General features: G+C 36.5%; 1 protein-coding gene across 1 annotated transcript in view; it reads left to right on the top strand.

Annotated features, from left to right (window-relative positions):
- The first annotated feature begins 7,462 nt into the window (after positions 1-7,462).
- LOC144450084 (BBSome complex member BBS1-like) overlaps positions 7,463-21,187 on the top strand; it is an 18,708-nt gene continuing 4,983 nt past the window's right edge. Inside the window, exons 1-13 of the mRNA XM_078140655.1 lie at positions 7,463-7,621; positions 11,298-11,371; positions 12,951-13,133; positions 13,633-13,757; positions 15,196-15,284; positions 15,951-16,023; positions 16,676-16,807; positions 17,277-17,383; positions 17,690-17,810; positions 18,250-18,408; positions 18,643-18,871; positions 19,106-19,239; positions 19,630-19,764. Coding sequence (XP_077996781.1) covers positions 7,572-7,621; positions 11,298-11,371; positions 12,951-13,133; positions 13,633-13,757; positions 15,196-15,284; positions 15,951-16,023; positions 16,676-16,807; positions 17,277-17,383; positions 17,690-17,810; positions 18,250-18,408; positions 18,643-18,871; positions 19,106-19,239; positions 19,630-19,764 — 1,611 coding nt within the window. The 5' untranslated portion in view covers positions 7,463-7,571. The remainder of the gene's footprint in view (positions 7,622-11,297; positions 11,372-12,950; positions 13,134-13,632; positions 13,758-15,195; positions 15,285-15,950; positions 16,024-16,675; positions 16,808-17,276; positions 17,384-17,689; positions 17,811-18,249; positions 18,409-18,642; positions 18,872-19,105; positions 19,240-19,629; positions 19,765-21,187) is intronic.

Raw genomic sequence — 21,187 nt, 5'->3', positions numbered from 1 at the left:
TTATAAACTACTACAGCTAAAATACAACAATAATTTTGGCCTGAACGGCTTGCCTTGCCACATCGTTCGATACATGATGTATGGTGTATTTTATTGTATTTCTTTTCAACCTAAACCAGCTTTTCTATATCGCCTTGTAACGTTGTTATTGTTGTTGTTGTTGTTGTTGTTGTTGTTGTTGTTGTTGTTGTAGTAGTAAAGATTCAGTTTACTTCATCGTACATTGTAGTATACATTCTTTTAGTGGTCTGGTGGTCTTAGTACACATGTATCATGTTACGTAATACTTTGTGCGAATGGTATTACCAGTGATGTGGAGAGCTTTCATGAGTTGCTAGAAGCAAGCGGTAGGATTACTTTCTTTAATCATATCTCAATGCCTCCAGGATGTATTTATCAATGGAAGCTACAATCAAATGGTAACTAATCCAACGAACGAAATGTATGATAACTTTCATGGTGAATGTCATGAATATTCCCTTGTCATCGTTTGATGTACCAGTCTCGGCTATGGGATAACAGCTACTGTATGTCTGCATACTTATCCAGCAATGTGGGGACGTTGAACTGAATACTGGACCTGTCAGGCAGCTTCAGGTAAAAGCAGGATCACGTGATAACGGAGATGACAAATTGATGACGTTACTGAAGGAAATTGAAAGTAACACTAATGATAAGAAAAGAGAGATGAATACAATGAATACAAAAATTGTCGGAATTCAATCAAAATTGACGAATGAAACGTTGTTGACCGGCTTTTTATGCAGTTTATCAATATATAGTGTTGAAATGGGGAAGTACTCACTCGCACTGTTGTTCCAATCGTCAGTTTGTTCCATTAAAGACTATAGCGTTGAATTAGCCGACCAACTAGTTTCTTCTCAAACCACCTTTTCTACGAGGTACCGTACCGACTTGGATTGTGTTGAATAGAACTCACAACGAAACATGCGTATCTGGTTTCAACGAACGCCAAGCTAACGACTTGGTTGATTTTATTACATGACCAATCTCCGTCTCCGTCTCTCTCTAGATGGGCTAAAAACCCAACTTAAAATACATTTCACGTTTACATAAATCCCTATTCTTAGAGTATGAGGTATTGTTAAGTCTTATGAAAGAAATCATCTTAGATTCAATATCCAATCACCTTGTCTTGATTAGTAATAAAAGTTCATATCTCAACGACCATAATATAGTTGTGCAATATTATAATCATACTTTTACAGAAAATGAAATTATATGATGAAGTTCTAAAATTAACACATCATGTCATATTAAATTTGCTGACGTTTCAATCGTACCTGGTACAAACAATTCCGAAATACGCGATGTTGAGATGTCGAAGACTTATATTGCTAGGTAACAGAATATCATTGTATTGAACAAAGTTTAAATGCTTTTTGACTTCATATATCAGAGTTCATAATGAAAATTACCAGCCAGCATGTTAAGAAGACACTTCTTTCGTGGTGAGTGAACGTGCGCGATCACAGAAACAATTGTAATTTTACCCCTTTCATATATATTGGCTAAATAAGACAATATTATCGATATTATCGATATTTTATTGTATTCTGATAGAAACATTCTGATACAAATCTCGGGAAACAAGTGCCTGTGAGCTGGTCCTAGAGTACGCAGTCGAAGAGTCGCAATATGCTGTAAATTCAAGGACATGGACAAAATATTATCAAAGAGAAAAGAACTGAAAGACACAAACATATACATTGATGGAGATTTCTCAAAGCGTACTAGAGAAATAAGAAAGAAGTTATTTGAGAAAAAAGGAAATAACTTAGAGAGGAGAGGAGGGTATCAAATCGTTTGTGAATTACAAGAAACTAGTCAGTTATGAAAATGGAGGCAAGAGTGTTTATTTTTATGACGAAACAGGGTCTGGTGAGATAACGGTCAGGCCAGGGCCGTAATATAGATGAGGGTAGTATGCGCATGCGTGTATCCAGGGAAATAAGTTTCATGTCATGGATCGTAAGGGGTCTTACAACTCATCTCTGGGATAATCATTTAATTGGGTATTGGTTCAAATTTTCATATTTTGTGCCTTCTTGAAACTTGGCTTACACGAGATACATATAAATATATCAGCACATATTTTCCATAGTTTACGATATGTTCATACATAAGGGAAAGGAAAGAAGATTCAAAGGGTAGACCCAGTGGGGGAGTAATTGTAGGGGTTTCAAAGAGTGTAATCATTGGTATTAAACATATTGATACGATGATGCTGTATTTGTGTTATTAAGTGCAGATTATTTTGGTATTGAAAATGATATTTTATTTGGTGCTGTGTACATTCCACGGAAGGGTTAATCTGTGTATGGAAATGAAAATAATGGTACGTATAACTATTCTAGAAATTTAGTTAATTCGATTGAACACAGATTTCAATAATACATACAATGTGCTTGTAGGTGACTTCGATGAAATGATTTCAGAAGATATTGACTATATTTCTTTCAATTAATGGTGGTAGCTATGATCATGATGTATTTTGTGTGATACGTAAGTCAAAAGATAAGACTAGCAATAATTTTGATAAAAGTTTGGTATTCATGTGTCGTTGAAATACAGATATGCCTTGGCAAGAATGTCTTAGTCTTCTAGTAGAATTAAGGAGGGGTCGGTTGGAGGATTTTCCATTTTCGTGGTGTACTTTTTTATGCCCCCCCCCCTAGGAAATCACGGGAAAAATTGACCCCCTGCTAGTGGGAGTACTTTTCATGCTCCCCATACATTCATAGACATGCGCGCGCGCGTGCGTGCGTGCATGCGTGCGTGTGTGTGTGTGTGTGTGTGTGTGTGTGTGTGTGTGTGTGTGTGGTGTGTGTGTGTGTCTGTGTCTGTGTGTGTGTGTGTGTCTGTGTCTGTGTGTGTGTGCGTGTGTGTGTGTATGTGTGTGTGTGTGTGTGTGTGTGTGTGTGTGTGTGTGTGTAATATGCAATACAAGCAGCATTCAGTCACAAAAAACACTTCATTGTAAACATGACTTCCCTTTCAAAAAAATACTTCAACTTTTTGATAGATATTTTAACTTATCATGACTTTGTTTACAACTAAAATTCAACAGTTACCCTAACATGTGCAACTACCTTAAAAATACAACATATGATTTCCGTGTATCCAGCGTAAATCACGGTAAGAAGATTACCATCTCCATGCATAATCAAACTAAAAATAATATATTTCGTGTTAGGGGACTACGCAGGTACACTTCCTGACTATTTTTTAACCTCTTAATTTACTGTATTGAGTACAACATTTTGTTCTTCTCCCAGTATTCATTGATTCAGCTTGTCTACAAAACCTGTATAAAAATGGGCATTTTTTCAAAGAAACTGCAATCATTGCTCAGAATGGCGATACTTAATTAAAGGGTCAAAAAATACAGATATTGTCCATTTCAGATCAATCACTGGGCTCTTCAAATTTGTCATTGATTTTGTCATACCAATTTATCAGTAAACTGGAATTGTTAACTTCAGGGGCAGACCGGAAATTGAAGAAAATATGGACCAAAGATACTCAAAAATTCTCATAAGTGATCTGTAAGTGGTGTACAAAGAATGTTTTCTGGTGCTTTCGATTTACTACTATAATAGGACTCGGAGGTAAAATTTGAATCAAAATACAAGGGAGCAGTGAGGCACCCCATGAAATTTCTAGGGGTGGGCACCCCTAGAAATTTTTCAAATTCGAGAACTAAAAGAATGCTTTGTGATGCTATTTAATATGTCAAGGTGAAAACATACTAGTTAAACTTTGAATCAAAATACAAGAGAACAGTATGGGGGTGGGTATGGGAGGGGGTTTCCCTTCCCAACCCTAGAAATTTTTGTAATTTAAGGACTAAACGAGTTTTATCTGATGTTTTTTTAACATGTCAAGGTGATAACAATACCCTTTCCTGATCACAGTTTAAATTTGAATTCAGAAAACTAACGCTGAGAAAAATCCTTAAAGTAAATTGTAGCATGCCATACAATTTAAAATTATTTTATCATTATGACAAATTACAGGATTCATTCAAGGTACTACGTCAGGACAGTATTCTTAGTTATAGGGTCGTGTAATATTTCATATATTGTTGTTTTCCAGTTATACAGACTAGATATAACAACCTTTTGACGATATATTCCTACATGTAAGGTGAAAAGAGAAGTTAATATTTCTACTAGTATAGAGATTGATACATTTGTAGCAGCAGGATTCGTACGATATTTTCCTAAGAAAACGGCAATCTAAGCAATAATACGTGCCCCTGTGTTCTTAGTAATTTGATGGTACACTCACTGTTGCAGTTTTCGGGCAGACTCTGTTTTCGGACTGATATCGACACGTCCCGCGATCCTCGCCGTTTTCTTCGAAACTGTCATATTGTCATGCTCAATAATTCGTACGAAAGATCCTAAAGCTTTGATTCAACACTAATTTTATTGTATCGGTTTTCAAAGCACTAATATCGGCGATCACAAAGTTACCATATGTCACACAACACTGCAGTAATTGCCAGTGTTTTCGCTACAGCAAAGTACGAGGAAATATTACAAAATCACTTCAATATCATTTCGCTCTTATTTAAATCTACAAATTTCTCATTAATAGTTTTCTCCCAGGGCCCAGTTCAAACTAGATGACATTTTCCACGAAATCTGTGAGTTTTTTAAACGAAAATATGGTACGTATCTGGAGCAAAGAAGTGTCTCAGATATCGGACAGTGTTCACGTTTGCGCGCCCAAGACATAGACTGCCAAGCGGCGCCATGAACTCTGATCGAATCCCGGGTCGAATTCGATAGCAAAAACAATCAACTTTATATTAGTGTAACGGTGATTAAAATACCATGTACCACAATACCAATGTGTTTTCCCAATATTTAAATCAAACGAAGTGGTGAAATTCATAACCTACGCGACAAATATGTATTAAATCGGCGTGGAAGTTCGTGATCGATTACCAATACTGTCGTCCAATTACTAAGTCATTGATGTAGGGTTGTAAATTCAGGGACTACGTCATCCACAAAGATACTTATGACTTTAAAACCTGTTGAAAAAGACCCTAAGGAAATTGTCTAAGGGACCGGTCAGTTTCTCCAGCCGGGGGGTGGCAGTGGATTCTTAAATCGGGCCGACAAAAAGTCACTGAACCCCCCCCCCCCCATCTGTAAAACCAAAAACAGGCTGACCCGCCCTATCACTTAATTCTAAAACATGATGACCCCCCCCCCCCATATATAATATTCACATGACAGGTATTTTTTTGATCGTGACTCAGTATGGACTGCTTGACTGTCTTGCAACTACTTTATAAGATCCCGGGTTAGCACTATCATAATTATAATTATTGACTACACAGTGTAATATATTCCAAAAGGAGTTTAATAGCATTTGACAGTGAAAGGTAGGGGGGAAGCTTGAGAAGGGAATATGTACATCTCTTATGGGGGGTCCTAGGGGATCTTCCCGTAGAAGCCTGGAGCTTTTTTACTCTGAAAATTTGAGACTATTCAGACCCTTTCAGACAACAATTTCCAAGCTTTACAAGACAACACAAACATGTAAAAAGCAACTACATAGGGTTGAAATATTTTTGAAATATACTTTGATAGCATCTTGACAGAGGAAGAGCTTGAGATTGGGATATGTCCACCTGCCCTGGAGGATTTTTATTCTGAAAGCCAATATTTAGGCTATTCAGACCCTTTCAAGCAATCCCTGATTTACAAGACAGCATCATCAAGTATCAGAAACTATTCTATTATAACTTACATAGGGTTGAAATATGTTCTTAAAAAGTTAACTGGCATCATTATATGCATGTAGTAAAGGTCAGCACATCTAATGGTAGTATCATTGGTAGGGGAGATTTGGAATTTAAGGCAATTTTAGACTATCTTGGCAAACATGTCACATCTTTAAAAGACAATATCATATCAAATTAGAATAGGGTGAAAATATTTAAGAAAAGTTTAATACTATTATGACAGTAAAAAGGTTGCTGGTGCATCTGATTGTTGGTTGAATGCATGGGTGACCTCTGGGGGATTAGGGAGTCCTTGGGGTTTTCCCCTGGCAGATCTGCAGTTTTTTTCTTCTATTAAGGCAATGTTTAGGTTATTCATAGCCTTTGAGGTAATATTCCCATGCTTCGAAAAGCTAACGTAAATGTAAGTTTTAAATGAGTTTCCCATGTTACACACTAAATGGGCCCGTAACACTTGGTATAGGGGCATTAATATTGCATGTACAGTAAAGTCACCGGTATGTTAGAGAAATTTAGGTGGTCATACCTAGTGTATAATAGAAACTGGAATCTGATGAGATGTGGTGATTTGTAGTGTCAATAACATGTAGTGTCCAAAATAGAAAGTGTATTAATCCCTTCTGACAAGTTCATACTGACGAGTAGAACAATTTTGATTAACTTCTTTTATAAACTATCTATGAAGATTACCATTACGAAACCTTGAAGTTCACTTTTGCCCCAAACTGCAATATAAGTGAAGTATTGATTGTGAAAAGGCCAAGCATTTACATAACATGTTCTGTAACTAGTGTGGTAGCTAGGTAATACATGTATATGTATATGTATATGTATATGTATTTGTATATGTATATGTATATGTATATGTATATGTATATGTATATGTATATGTAGTTATGGTTGAACTAAATAAGTAATATTAAAGAACTTATGTAAGAAACAGGGAGAAGAACAAATATTTACGTGTAACACATTTCAGACAAAGCTATATGCCATTGTAGAAAAGGATTCTTTTCTTCCATCACATTCCAAAACACAATGACCCCCCCCCTTATCCACAATTTTCAAAACACCATGACCCCCCCCTGCCAATTTCAAAAACAGAGTGACCTCCCCCTTACAAATCCACCGCCGCCCCCCAGGTCGAAGAAACTGACCGGTCCCTAAGCAGCAATGGTGGGTGTTACTTTTTTGTAGTGTTTATCCAAATTTAATCGTCGAATAACATGACCCTGTCCGAAAACAGCGACAGTGAGTGTAGTGTTTTGGTTTGTTTCATCATTTGGCAACAGTTAGTATAAACATTTGACAAGAAACTTGAAAAGTTTAGTTTAGTTTAGTTTTTGTAGTTTAGTTTTTGTATGCCAGTGGAATGTGACATACTAGTTTCTGCACTTGCATCACAACACATTTTTTAGCTCATATCCTGGAAGTATTTCTTTTTTTTGTGTTGAGTTGGTCAGCAAATGTCTTTTTTCCTGCTTTTGGCCGGCGACAATTTTTGTTGTTGAAAATCCGCCACCCCCCCCCCCATCAATGGCGTACTGTACCCCTTAATTAATTTTCTTTACCGCAAAATACGCAGCAGCGCCCTCACCGACTATTTAAAACAACCTCTGACCCAGCCTTTGACCTCTAAGTCTGCCTCTAAGTACGCTTGCGCAGATAGCAAAATGTCAGATAGTTTAGTTACGTGAATCCAGTGCCAAGCAATAGCACTCACATCACTCATTAGTTGAAGATTTAGAACTTACTAGAGTTCCAATAACAAGGCTGTTTGATCATGAGTATTCAGAGCGATGTGAAGTCACCAGAAATATCGAATACGTCCAGGTAAGTCGTAACAACCCAAGGTGCAATCACTCTTCCATGTTCCGACTTGAACTCGCGTAGAGTACCACTCCGACTCGTACACTTGTGAATCGCGATATTGCATCTCAAAATATTCTTGTATTTCAGTAACATTATGTACGTTTTCTGTAGTATCACTATTTATCTTTGTCCTTTTTGGAGGGGTGTGGTTGCGGCTTTCTTAGACATCTTTTTTTGCATTTTACCTTTCACTCTTGCAAAATTACACAAACAACAATATCAAGGAAAACAAAAACAATTTACATTTGTTCATACCATGACCACACAAAACTTAACCCCAAAAGTAAAAGAAAATATTGAGCTTTATTCTTTTTTGCCTCGTTTCATTAATGACGATGTTTTTCGTACATTAAAAGAGGGGAACCCAATGAAGTCCACTATCGGTTTGCGTAGCACTTTGGGCAAGGTGTAGCGTATACGTATTCGGAGCTAGGAGTAATAATATACTAGTAACTAGTATTTTATACAACCAATGAAATTTTGCAAAACCACAGCAACTTACTTGCCAGCCATCTGACAATCTAGTATTTAGCCAAAGGACAGGCACCCCTATGTTCTAATTGTAGGGCCAATATGTTATTCATTAAATTGCATACTGCAGTTTTATGAAATTGAGAAAAGACGTTGTTGTTATGTTCAGTTATTATGATGACCAAGTTCTAAAGTAGAGATGTCTAATGTAGTGACAGACACTTGTGTAACTCACAGCTTGACTTCTCAAAATTATAATGAGATACAACTTGGCACTTGAGACATGTAGAATTGTAGATTTAAAACAGAGACGTGATAATATATGTTTAAACTTTGCGAAATCACTCAAAAAGTCTAGGTTACACAGTGACTGGCTTACTAAGGAACGTAGCGATGACATCGGCCTTGAATTACCTAATTATCGGCAACTATCTCTACCCAGGATACGTACACAGAGATATGCTAAAAGTGCAATTCCTTACATGATTAAACTATGGAATGATGACAAACACACTTATTAGAAGCATTTTAAATGGTTCAGTGGTTAGTGTCTTCGTGTGTGTCCGTTGCCGTGCCCTTTTGTTAGTTGTAACTGTGTAAAGTTATTTTGATTCTGTCTTAACATGAAATGTAAAGGTTTTAATGTTTGCTATATTTTAAATTTATCAGTTATGTGAAGTTGTCGCAATTCAGTCTCTGACTGCTACGAACAATTTTAATAAACCATTAATTATTATTATTATTATTATTATTAGTCTGTATTCAGACATGGATCATATTTTTCGTATTCCTAAAAAACCTTCTGAAATATTTTGTTATTTAAATACTAATTATGTACAAATATATAACTCATAACATGCAATATAATAATCAGTATGTATAGTGCACATTCTCTGTTCTATACACATGATACAGAACACATGCTAGTCACTGAGAATTGAACACATGAATATAATCCGACATCTGTATCAACTCGGAAGTGCTCCCGAGTGTTTAACTAGGCATCTGAGTAAAGCTTTCCATTTATAAATTAGCATAATATTTACATAATCATGGTGGACAGCTCAACAACTTGGACATGCAATCATGCATGTGAAGTGAATTTTTACTCTCCATAGTCTTAACCTTATCCCTGAACCGAACTGAACTGAGCATTCTTTACTGAGGCTATGAACTGTGTATTTCTTAGTGAGATACATCAATGCTATAACTTGCGTTATGTCAATGAACATCGTAATGTATGCGCATATAGTGTTGTCTTGTGCAAGCAAAAATGCTACAATTTGTTTTGTTATGCAAATAAATGAGGGTGCTCATGAATAATTCATATAAATGAAAGTATGGTGGGTTAGAACATAGACACTCCGAACAGTCGTCTTGATTTCATCAAACGTCCAACACACACCAGGTTTTAATTCTGTTAATTTTAGCAGCAAAAATAGTATTAAAGATAAATTACAAAAAAGTCAAGAAGACTGTTGATAGTCTAACAACTTGGTAGTAATAGTACAAATTCAATGAGAATTTGACCCAGTGTTAATACTGTAAAGTTATAGAGCAGTTGACCAAAGCTTGCGGATGGAGTAATTAAGCTGGGACTTGATTCTGTCAATGTCACTCTCCTTTCCCCTGCTCTAGTAAGTCAGGACTTGATTCTGACAATGTCACTCTCCTTTCCCCTGCTCTAGTAAGTCAGGACATGATTCTGTCAATGTCACTCTCCTTTCTCCTGCTCTAGTAAGTCAGGACATGATTCTGTCAATGTCACTCTCCTTTCTCCTGCTCTAGTAAGTCAGGACATGATTCTGACAATGTCACTCTCCTTTCTCCTGCTCTAGTAAGTCAGGACATGATTCTGTCAATGTCACTCTCCTTTCCCCTGCTCTAGTAAGTCAGGACATGATTCTGTCAATGTCACTCTCCTTTCTCCTGCTCTAGTAAGTCAGGACATGATTCTGACAATGTCACTCTCCTTTCTCCTGCTCTAGTAAGTCAGGACATGATTCTGTCAATGTCACTCTCCTTTCTCCTGCTCTAGTAAGTCAGGACATGATTCTGTCAATGTCACTCTCCTTTCTCCTGCTCTAGTAAGTCAGGACATGATTCTGTCAATGTCACTCTCCTTTCTCCTGCTCTAGTAAGTCAGGACATGATTCTGACAATGTCACTCTCCTTTCTCCTGCTCTAGTAAGTCAGGACTTGATTCTGACAATGTCACTCTCCTTTCTCCTGCTCTAGTAAGTCAGGACTTGATTCTGTCAATGTCACTCTCCTTTCCCCTGCTCTAGTAAGTCAGGACATGATTCTGTCAATGTCACTCTCCTTTCTCCTGCTCTAGTAAGTCAGGACTTGATTCTGACAATGTCACTCTCCTTTCCCCTGCTCTAGTAAGTCAGGACATGATTCTGTCAATGTCACTCTCCTTTCTCCTGCTCTAGTAAGTCAGGACATGATTCTGACAATGTCACTCTCCTTTCCCCTGCTCTAGTAAGTCAGGACATGATTCTGTCAATGTCACTCTCCTTTCCCCTGCTCTAGTAAGTCAGGACATGATTCTGACAATGTCACTCTCCTTTCCCCTGCTCTAGTAAGTCAGGACATGATTCTGTCAATGTCACTCTCCTTTCCCCTGCTCTAGTAAGTCAGGACATGATTCTGACAATGTCACTCTCCTTTCCCCTGCTCTAGTAAGTCAGGACATGATTCTGACAATGTCACTCTCCTTTCTCCTGCTCTAGTAAGTCAGGACTTGATTCTGACAATGTTCTTCTCCCTAGGGAGTACATGTATATCAGACTTGAACACATTACTCTGTCTGCAAGTAGGACTAAAAAGATACAATATCAAATCTAGGGAGTTATAGGTTGGTTAGGATCCTAGGACTAGGGGTATTAGTACAGATAAACACTGACAAAGATTTTCTTCCTTGTCTGTGAGATAGACTACCTAATTTGTATCATCAGCCATGAGTAACCACAGTTCTATTAGTCTATCTGCTAGACCTCGGATGTTCTTCCGATAAAATATGACACACGGCCGAACAAGCCCTTTCTGCGAACTTCGTTTGCTTATAGTATCGAAAGAAAGCCTGAACGTCTAGCAGCAAGACTACAGTTCTATAAAACCCCATGTATATATTCATCAAATTTCAATTTTATTTCAACAGTGAAGCCAACTCCAAATGGCTAGATGCTCACTATGATCCTGTGGCATCACTTTACACCTTCACTTCATGTCTGGGTAAGTCTCGGCTAGGATTATAACATTGCTGTGTGTTTTGCCAACAGCAATTTATTGCAATCATTGTCATCTTGCCTAATTAATCAGGTCATTCCATTTGAATGTCCCAGCTGCAAAGCAAACCATGTTATAAGTAGATAGCAGAAGCCAAGATAAACCTGACAGAACCCCACAGCCTCACAATGGATGGCAGGGCATAAAGAAGTTATTTCACTAGTGATTTGGTTTATTCTGCCACCGTATTTTCATGAGCGACAGCGAGTAAATACAGCAGAATAAACCAAATCACTCATGAAATATAACTTCTGTATGCCCTACCATCCATTGAGGCCGTGGGGTTCTGGTATTATTACATATGTACACCAAACGTAATAATTCAGAACATCACTGCGTAATGATTTAGGTCACCCAACATCAGCTGGTAACTTTTTGACACTGTGTCCTATTGTTATGCAAATGTACCATTTACATCATAAAAAAGTAAGTTCTTCAATGTTTGTAAAAGAATAACAGGCATATTTCTGAATTAACTTGCCAAATCCTCTGAAATCCTACTGGTAGGTATACTTCTTAGTTGTCTAGAACTTGTAGAAGTAATAGTTTCACCATTCTATCCTCTATTTTCTGATCAATATCAACAATAGAGGTGGCGTTCATGTCCAGTTGGAGGCTGCAAATGACAGTTGGCGATTCTAGCTTTCCTGGTTGAATATCAGTTTAAAATGACCTACAGTAATAAATTTACTTTATAAATGTTTCATAGAAGTGTATAATTCTTCAGTGGAAACGTTTGAAATACCAGATACCTTCAATACATTACTAAACATCAAGATGGGTTATGTTTACATACGGAAAGTAGTTGAAGTGTTGTTTACTTGTTTGCAGTGAAAGTAACTAATTTGCCTAGTTATTTGATAGGAAAGCGACTAATTTGCATAGTTATTTGATACTTCAGAACTTGCGATGGTCAAGAAAAATAGTGAAATACTTTATGAACCAACAACTTTGTTTTCAAAAGGTGTTTCAAAAGACGTGGATGTGCTTTAAAAAATGAATGAATTTATTTGCTTATTTTCAGTAGGGATTGGTTTTGCATTAGGATCTATTTTATCTCAATTTATCTCATTTGCATACCCAACAGTGAAAATACCAGTTTTATTTCTGACTGTACATTGACTTACACAGTGGTACATATGTGATAATACAGTATACTTCATGCTAATAATCATACACAATATACTTGGATGACCATAGTGTCACAATAAAGCTATGAGATATCAATTTGAATGATGGATGATCATGTGCTGTGAAATCAGATCCCCATTCAATTCTGTCCCTCATGAATTGGATTCTGAATGTTGTATTTATAACTAATATGTAGCACAATAGTACAGAGATGCAAGATCAAGATGAATTTTGCAACTTTATTAGATGGATGAGGAGGCAGTAAGAGATCCATGTACTCCAGGATGTCACTAAATCTGTAGGAACAGTTACATTCTACTTTTACATATTTTATCATGAAAAAAGGTCGATGTATTGTTCTAGATACTGAAAGTGACTTTCTCTTCTCAAATAGCTCTATCTGATTTGAATGGGGATGGTGAAAACAAACTGATTGTTGCAGATTTAGGAACAGGGTCATATGATATGAAGTTGAAGGTGTACAAGGGAACCACTCTGATGTCTGAAAATGCTATCATAGATCTACCAACTGGTGTATCTACATTCTTTATGGATACAAATGAACCGAGAACACCAGGTAAAGTATTATGTAATACTTATCCCTGAACAAGGCTTTGGTACAGTTTGTAACAAGATTGTATAAAAAAGGTTTCAAAACTTGTATGCAACCATTTCAGGGTGACCCTATTTTTTTCTGTTTCTCATTACTTGACCAAACAAAATTTTGAGCTCCAACATCATTCCCTTTAAATTGACTATCTTGGAAATGGTCATGGTTGTTGATCCATCTTGTGACTGAAACCTGAGATGATGATGTTGAAGTTGTTATATCATGGTTTAGATTTTCAGTTCCCCTGTCTACAATTTGACCAATTCGTGTTTATAGTGGTATTTAAAAACTAAGCACAAAACCATTGATGTGTGAAATAGAAGTCAGGGTTTATGTAGCATTGGTGTCAACATTTCTATTACAAAGTTTACAATATTTACATTGCACTCATCAAAGTAAACTTAATAATGATAGAGAAATTATTATTTCCAACCATAGAAACTGACAGGAACTTTCACTTTTTCAGCTATCGCTGTGGCATCAGGACCATACATTTATGTTTACAAAAATCTGAGACCGTACTTCAAGTTTACATTACCACCATTGGATGTGAACCCAGTTGAACAAGATTTGTGGAATCAGGCTAGAGATGTAAGTTAGTGTGGTATTTGTGTACTGTAAAAAGGTAGTTCTCACAAAGTACAACCAGTGACAGGCAAGCATTTACAAACAGGGAAAGTAAACAAATAAATTGGATTTATCACAATTGGCACTGCATATTGTAACTAAAGAACCCAGTCTTAGATTTCATAGTTTGATATAAACAGTTTTATGGCCTCTTTAGCGTACATGAAACAGGGACCTCCCAACTGTAACTAGAGTCGTGAAGGATATTAATATTTGTGAGTTTATAATTAATATTCATGATATAATTAGCATAACAATAGATGGGACAAAATTTGTGTCCTACTGTAAGAATTACATTCTGCCAAAAATGAAGAATATTTGTTACAACACTTGCATAAAATCTTTGAAGTATGTGAAAATATTTTCCTTCCACTTTCACAGCAACTATTTTCCTTCCTGTAGTACTAGCAATATTTCCAAGTATTATCTCCAAAGAAAATATTCAAGTTACCGGCCATTTGATTGAAGTTGCAGTGAGTGTAGACATTGAGAGGTCATGAACTGTAGTGGCAGGTACATTTTCTGTCCACCTGGTAATAGTATCTTTCCTTGATACAGTCAGCAAAGTACATATCAAATGACAGTTGGTCATAATTGTTTTGAAAAGCTGTCAAGTCTAGCCAGACATCTTTTCACCATTGATTGCCTCCAGTGTATGCTAATAGTAGTGAAGAGAAACAAAGGTGTCATAATTAGTATTTATTTTATGCACTTAGTACATGTAATGTCCAAGAATAATAGAATGTTTTGTAGTGGACAGCAGTTTTTTGTGGTGGCTATTTTAGATGAATGCTGGACAGGGCCGACCACTGTGAGGAGGTCCCTGATGAAATGACAGGGGAAATTAAATTTGTTTGTGAACGTGAGCTTTCTGTAAAGTGGCCAGGCCATAAAACTGTTCTTGTCAAACCATGCATTGTAATACCAGTCTGTGTACATCCAACATACTGTGCCAAGTGTTATTAATCCAATTCATTGAGTTACATTCCCTGTTTATAACAAGCTCCATTATTAAATGCTTGTCGCTGGTTGTAAACTCTCTCAGGATTGTACAACAACTTTCTGTGTAATAAGTTTTATGATAATAAACATACTACAAAGAAAACGTTTTCTACTGAATTCTGGCCATTGACAAAACTATTTGATTGATTGATTGATTGATTGATTGATTAAGAGGAAGAGTCTATTAATGTAATTGTTGTAGGGACACCTTGGGATATTTGCATGAGTGCTAGCTGTGTTCTCTGTGGCAATGTGTTAAAACCTCCCTTATATCAGTATATAGATAAATAATTCTGTAAAGTGACACAAGTACTTATTACATCCCAATGAAAACTGTCCCAACTTCTGTCCTTGAGTTAGAACAATATAAGCAGTGTATTTCATACATTTACCTTTACAGGATAAAATTGATGTGAGAGTTCTGAGAGAAATGTTGGACAGTTTGAGAAGAGAAAGTAATGAAGGTAGTCTAACAGTGAGATCACTAAGGCAAGTAGACAAATGAAATGTACATGTATATGTCTTACTGATTGCAGTATGAGTAGGACGGTGCTGTTGTCCAATCAGAGTGACCTCAAAGTATGTCAATTTGACGACACAATCATTTCTTGTGAGACTCCAATGCATCCTTGGTTAAAACCACCAAACAAACCTTGTATAGTATATAGGATGTGCATGCATACTATCATTGAGCCGCTACACGAGCTATTACCATGTATTGTTGTTTGGCTTTTGTATGTCATTATACATAGTTAGATAGGTGCTTGGTTCATTTATCATTATGAATAGTTAGATAGGTGCTTGGTTCATTTATCATTTATATTTAGATGTCATTCCATAATATTTCTCTTTGTTCAGCCAAGGAAAATATGAGTGACATAAGGGGCTTTGTCACTATGAATTGCTAGACAAGTACATGTAGTGACAACCTTTAGGTCACAAGTACTTTCCAGCTGAGTGAAGAAAACTATTGGAAAAAAGCATAGTTATACCAATGCCAGGATTATCGAAGAAAAATCAGGGAAAGTAATGGTAATTTTGAATGTTTTGACTCATAATATTTTGAACACATCAGAACCAGTAGCATAGGTACGTATCGTTGTGACGTAAAACAACCAGAGTAGTGGTTTTATCTCTGTAATTCTAACTTGACAGGTTTCTAATGCTGGATCCAGAACAGATGGAAACATTTGCCAATGTTCATAAGCATACACCTCTCAAGAAACAGGTAATAGATAATTCTTTATTCTATTGTATTCTCTGTGAAAGATCACAAGTGCAAGTCTTTGTCAGTCTGTGTGTGTGTGTGTGTGTGTGTGTGTGTGTGTGTGTGTGTGTGATATTTAGAAATGTTTTTTGTTTAATTAAGTTGTATAAATTATATGTATGTATGTATGTTTGTGTATTTATTTGTGTGTTTGTGTGTAATCTGTGTGTACATTTATGCATTTGTATGTGTGTATGTGTACATATATTCACTCGTGTATACATGTATGCTGTGCGTTTGTGTACATGTGTGTGTGTACATGTGTGTGTGTGTGTGTGTGTGTGTGTGTGTGTGTGTGTGTGTGTGTGTGTGTGTGTGTGTGTGTGTGTGTGTGTGTGTGTGTGTGTGTGTGTGGACATATGTTTGTGTATGTATTTCATGATGACATTGAACCATGATGTATCTACCAGTCTTTAGGATGTGTCAAAATTGACTTTGAGGCCTACAGGCATTTCTTTAGGCTGCATTTTTTGTAATAATTTATACAAAGGAATACTCAAAGATATTGGCCTAGTGTGTAAATAAGATGTTTAGAACAGAAGTTTGTTAATGCATTTTAGTATTCAAATTGTATGTATTAGTGATGAAATAATCCTCCTATCTCTCTATACAGACAGTGATAACATGCATGGATACTTTAAAGAAGAGTATGGCAGATGAAGATGCTATCAGTTGTCTTGTTATTGGAACTGAAAGTAAAGATATCTATATATTAGACCCTGAAGCCTTCACTGTGCTTGCTAAGGTAAACCTTTCTGTCACTAATGGAATTAATACTGTAAAATACTAAATATTGGAAGTGGTAAATTGTTAAAAAGTCCCTATATTATTAGTTTAAATAGATGTTATGAGTAACAACTAATTGTTAAGGTGAAATACTGGCATGCTTACAAGTGTATTGTCATAGAAGCCATCCCTTGGTATTTTGCCATATCATGTCGAGCACCCTAAGCACACTGCAGGGATGTGTATGAAAGTTTAGCTGTGTAGCTAAGGGAACACTGAATGATGTTAAAGGAATGGGTGGGATGGAATGGGGGGTGGGGTGAGAAGGAATTATACATAACAGGACTGGCAATTACAAGTACTTATCTGGTGAATGAAGGTATTCTGACATTAATATTGGAAGAAAAGTGAGGATTGATCTTTCAGCATGATATATTATATTGTAATGCTGACATTGATAACTTCATCATATTTACTTTATTTTCTAGATGAGTCTACCAAGTGTACCTGTCTTTATGAGTGTATCTGGTCTCTATGATGTAGAATTCCGTATCGTGGTTTCTTGTAGAGATGGTCACATCTATGCATTGAAAAGGTGAGTTTGTTATGCTGTAATGTGTTCAACATGATGTTGTTTGTTGTGTTGTTGCCTGGTTGTCAACACTAACCATTACCCCATCAGTCAGTCCTAAGTAAGATGATAGTATAGTTTTGATAAGTACTGATTTGGTTTGTTAAATGTTAAAGATATTGGTATTATGTTACTCATCAGAAGAGCCAAGAAATGATGGAGAAGATGACAATTTGTTGTATGGGTCATACCAGTAAAAGTAATATGTTGTTTTCAGTATAAATTATTGGTCCTGGTTGTTGGACTGACTGTCAATACTATTAATCACAGGGGTTCAAAAGTTGCTAAACCATGTGTGGAACTTGGATCACAACCAGTTGGCTTACAAAGAGTTGGAAAGAATATCATTGTAGGGTGTATGGACCAAACACTGCAGTGTTATACTCTTAAGGTAAGTGTTTATTATACTGTACAGCTGTGAGTCATGATGTCAGTAATTCACATTTCCCGGTGAGCATACAACCCACCACTGCCTTTATAAGCATCTAAGATTAAACCCTTCACTATAAAGCAACTTTTTCCTACAAGGTCCCCATTTATACAGCTGGGTTGACTTGAATGCAGTCATGGTTTAAATTTTGCACAAGGAGTTAGCCTTTCAGAAACAAACAGCAGTGATTCGGCTGGAACTAACAGCTTGTAGATTCCAAGCCAGCCACTCTAAACCTTCAGTATACATTACATATATAGTATATGGTTGTTGGTATGTTAGATTCATTGTATTAGTCAGTTTCAGTTACATGCAGTTTCTTATGAGTCACAAGCATAATAGTAGCTGAGTAGTTTGATCTTTTAAAATATGACCAACTGAACAACCTTTGTTTTCACAGGGTAAAAAACTATGGACAGTCTACTTACCAGCAAATATCTGTTCTATGGGCTTAATGGATCATAAACAACGTGGCTTCAAGGCTGTATTGGTGGGCCTCAATAACTGTGATGTACATGTCTACAGAGACAAGTACTTAGTGAATAATATCAGCACACAGGTATGTATTTATGCCATTTAACAAGTCTTAACAATCTCAATCATTGATATCACATTGCTTCAAGAATTTTAAGAGAAAAATCAGGAGTAAAAGAACTTAGAAGTACAGGTTATAGATGGAAATAATGAGTAAAATGTAATAGTTGCAAAATTGGGAAATGATATAGAGTGGATAGGATATACAGCCTTTAGGTCAACTACCTCAAATAAGATATTGTTTGTGTTGTTTTATCAGGATGCAGTTACTGGGATGCAGTTTGGACGGTTTGGTAGGGAAGATGGTGCGTTAGTAATGACAACCAAAGGTGGGGGTCTGATAGTGAAAATTCTACGTCGTTCTGCAGTGTTTGAAGAAAAGGACATGGCAGCAGGACCACCATCTGCACAAAATCAGAAATTAAATGTACCAAAGAAAACCAAATTATTTGTGGATCAGACCATGAGAGAACGAGAAAACGGAACAGGTTGGTACACTTATCTAGAAAAAATCAATGTTACATAAAATGATTTCAAAAGTTTCCTTGTCAGGCTACTGGATTTTCATAATGCAAAGGAATCTCTGGGTTTTGTAATAAAAAAATATAGACAGGATACAGTCCAGTCCAGGATATAACTGCAACCCAAGCTTTAATCTGATATCATCTACTATACCAGGATTAGGACATACTAGTACTTACTTTGTCTTTCTTCTACTACAGCAATGCATCGAATGTTTCAACATGATCTATATCGACTTCGACTAAATACTGCAAGGGCATTTGTGAAAGCACTGGATAACAGTTTGAACCCCATCTCAACAAATCCACAGGAACCACTGAAATTATCAGCACAGGTGTGTTCAAAAAGACTTCTATTAAAAACTGTGAGAATGTTTGTTAGATTTTTAATGATTAAAGGGGAACACCACTCCTATAAGTTCTGGAGTGTCATTTCATGATTTCACACCACCTATTATTACTGTCAATTTCATAGAAATATGAAGTTGATCTTTACTGTTGACCAATGCATTATTGGAGTCAGCAGAAATAATATGTTCATGGCTAAACAGTGAATATTTATTACTCCTTAGTGCTTATTCCTTCAGTGTAAAACATCTCATGAATAATAAATGTGTAAAATGTTTGTTATTGTACATACAACAACAAACTTTAAGCTGTGCAAAAAGGTTGCATTGTTTTAACATGTTGTAATTCATATAAATGTAATGTTATTATCTTTGTAGATTCAAGGTATTGGTCCCACATTCAAGTTGACTGTTAGTTTACAGAATGCGTCTGTCAGCACTCCATCCCTAAACCTTGTCATTAGCTTTCAGTATGATGACAAATTGTATGCACTGCAGAAGAACCTTATACATGTAAGTATTATTGCACAAGAATACATGATTTCATCCCACTAATTCAATGGCAGCAGGAGATTTTTAGGATGTATAAGGCATTGAACCATCATGGGTCTTAGATAGGGAAAATAATTATTCAATACTTTCGGCATTACTGTTACTTTAATTTTGGAAAAGCACAATGTAAAAAAAAGAGTAAATGTTATATACTATATAGCAAGGACTAGAATGAAATCTATGAATTCATAGATGAAAGTAGATGTTAAAATAAATATATATAGTATATTACATATTATATTATACCAGTATATTGATGGTGGAAATCGAGGGATCTGATTGGTCTAGACATCGAACTAGCACGTCTAAAACGAGTGATAATGCACTGCTGGTACGATAATGCACTGCTGGCATGCGTCCAAATTTTGTTCGTCTACGAGTGTTGAGTTGTAGTCCGCCGTGATACTGATAGTGAACTCTTCGAATTGTCAGAGGAGGATTTTCTCTCAATGAGACAATATTTTATGAGAAATTATGAGGGAAATTTCGAAAGCAACCCAGTCATCGCGTATTTGTTCAAATCATCGCCTACTACATGTACTAAGGTCAAGGCACTAGGCATGCACGAGATCGGTCCCAGCCTTGGCGCGGCTGGAGTGGAAACATTGGTGAGCTGTCGATGTCCTGTCCTGTCATAAAAATGAAGCAAGTGAAAGAGCTTTAATACGTTTACACTGGCTGACTTACCATTAATCTAAATATAAATTTGTCTGGGATCCTGTCCTAGAGTATCAGTCATCAATCCAAGAGGGAAATCCTCAAACCCGAAAATCTACTGAGGTAACTTCCAGTAATATAAATACATTGTCAATATCAACCTGTCTATCACTTCACCGAGTCACGAATTCGGCCGGGAGCGATCGAAACACGCTGTGTTCAATAAACCACTTCAAGTTTATACCTTGAGTCAAACAGGTTGTTTATTCATCACTGTGCACTTTTAATGAGCCGATCAATGTACAGATTATCCCTAGAAACGACGAGCAGATAAAATAAATCCAGTCGCTGCATGACGTTCACGTTGAGGCCAAGATCAGCTGTCTTGAAAAGCAGCGTTATTGTTATGCAAATTAGACACAGAGGCGCATATGAAACGAGAAAACGTTAGTTCTTATCTTGTTTCCGATATTATCAATATACTAGTATAATATAATAGCGATAAACCACCCCCTGGGGAAGGTATACCACTCGGTTTTGACCAGTGAACTCAATATATGCACTCGCTATCGCTCGTGCATATATTTCGTTCACTGGTCAAAACCACTTGGTATACCATCCGGCCCCCAGGGGGTGGTTTATTGCTTAATTATTTGCACCTGTGCACACACATACACGTGGTATTTACACTGCAGTGCAATACCAAAAACATTATTACATACTTGCA

The sequence above is a fragment of the Glandiceps talaboti genome, chromosome 2, assembly GCF_964340395.1.
Source record: "Glandiceps talaboti chromosome 2, keGlaTala1.1, whole genome shotgun sequence".
NCBI lineage: Eukaryota > Metazoa > Hemichordata > Enteropneusta > Spengelidae > Glandiceps > Glandiceps talaboti.
Note: the sequence above shows the minus strand (reverse complement) of the source record. Positions and strands in the feature narration are given on the sequence as shown.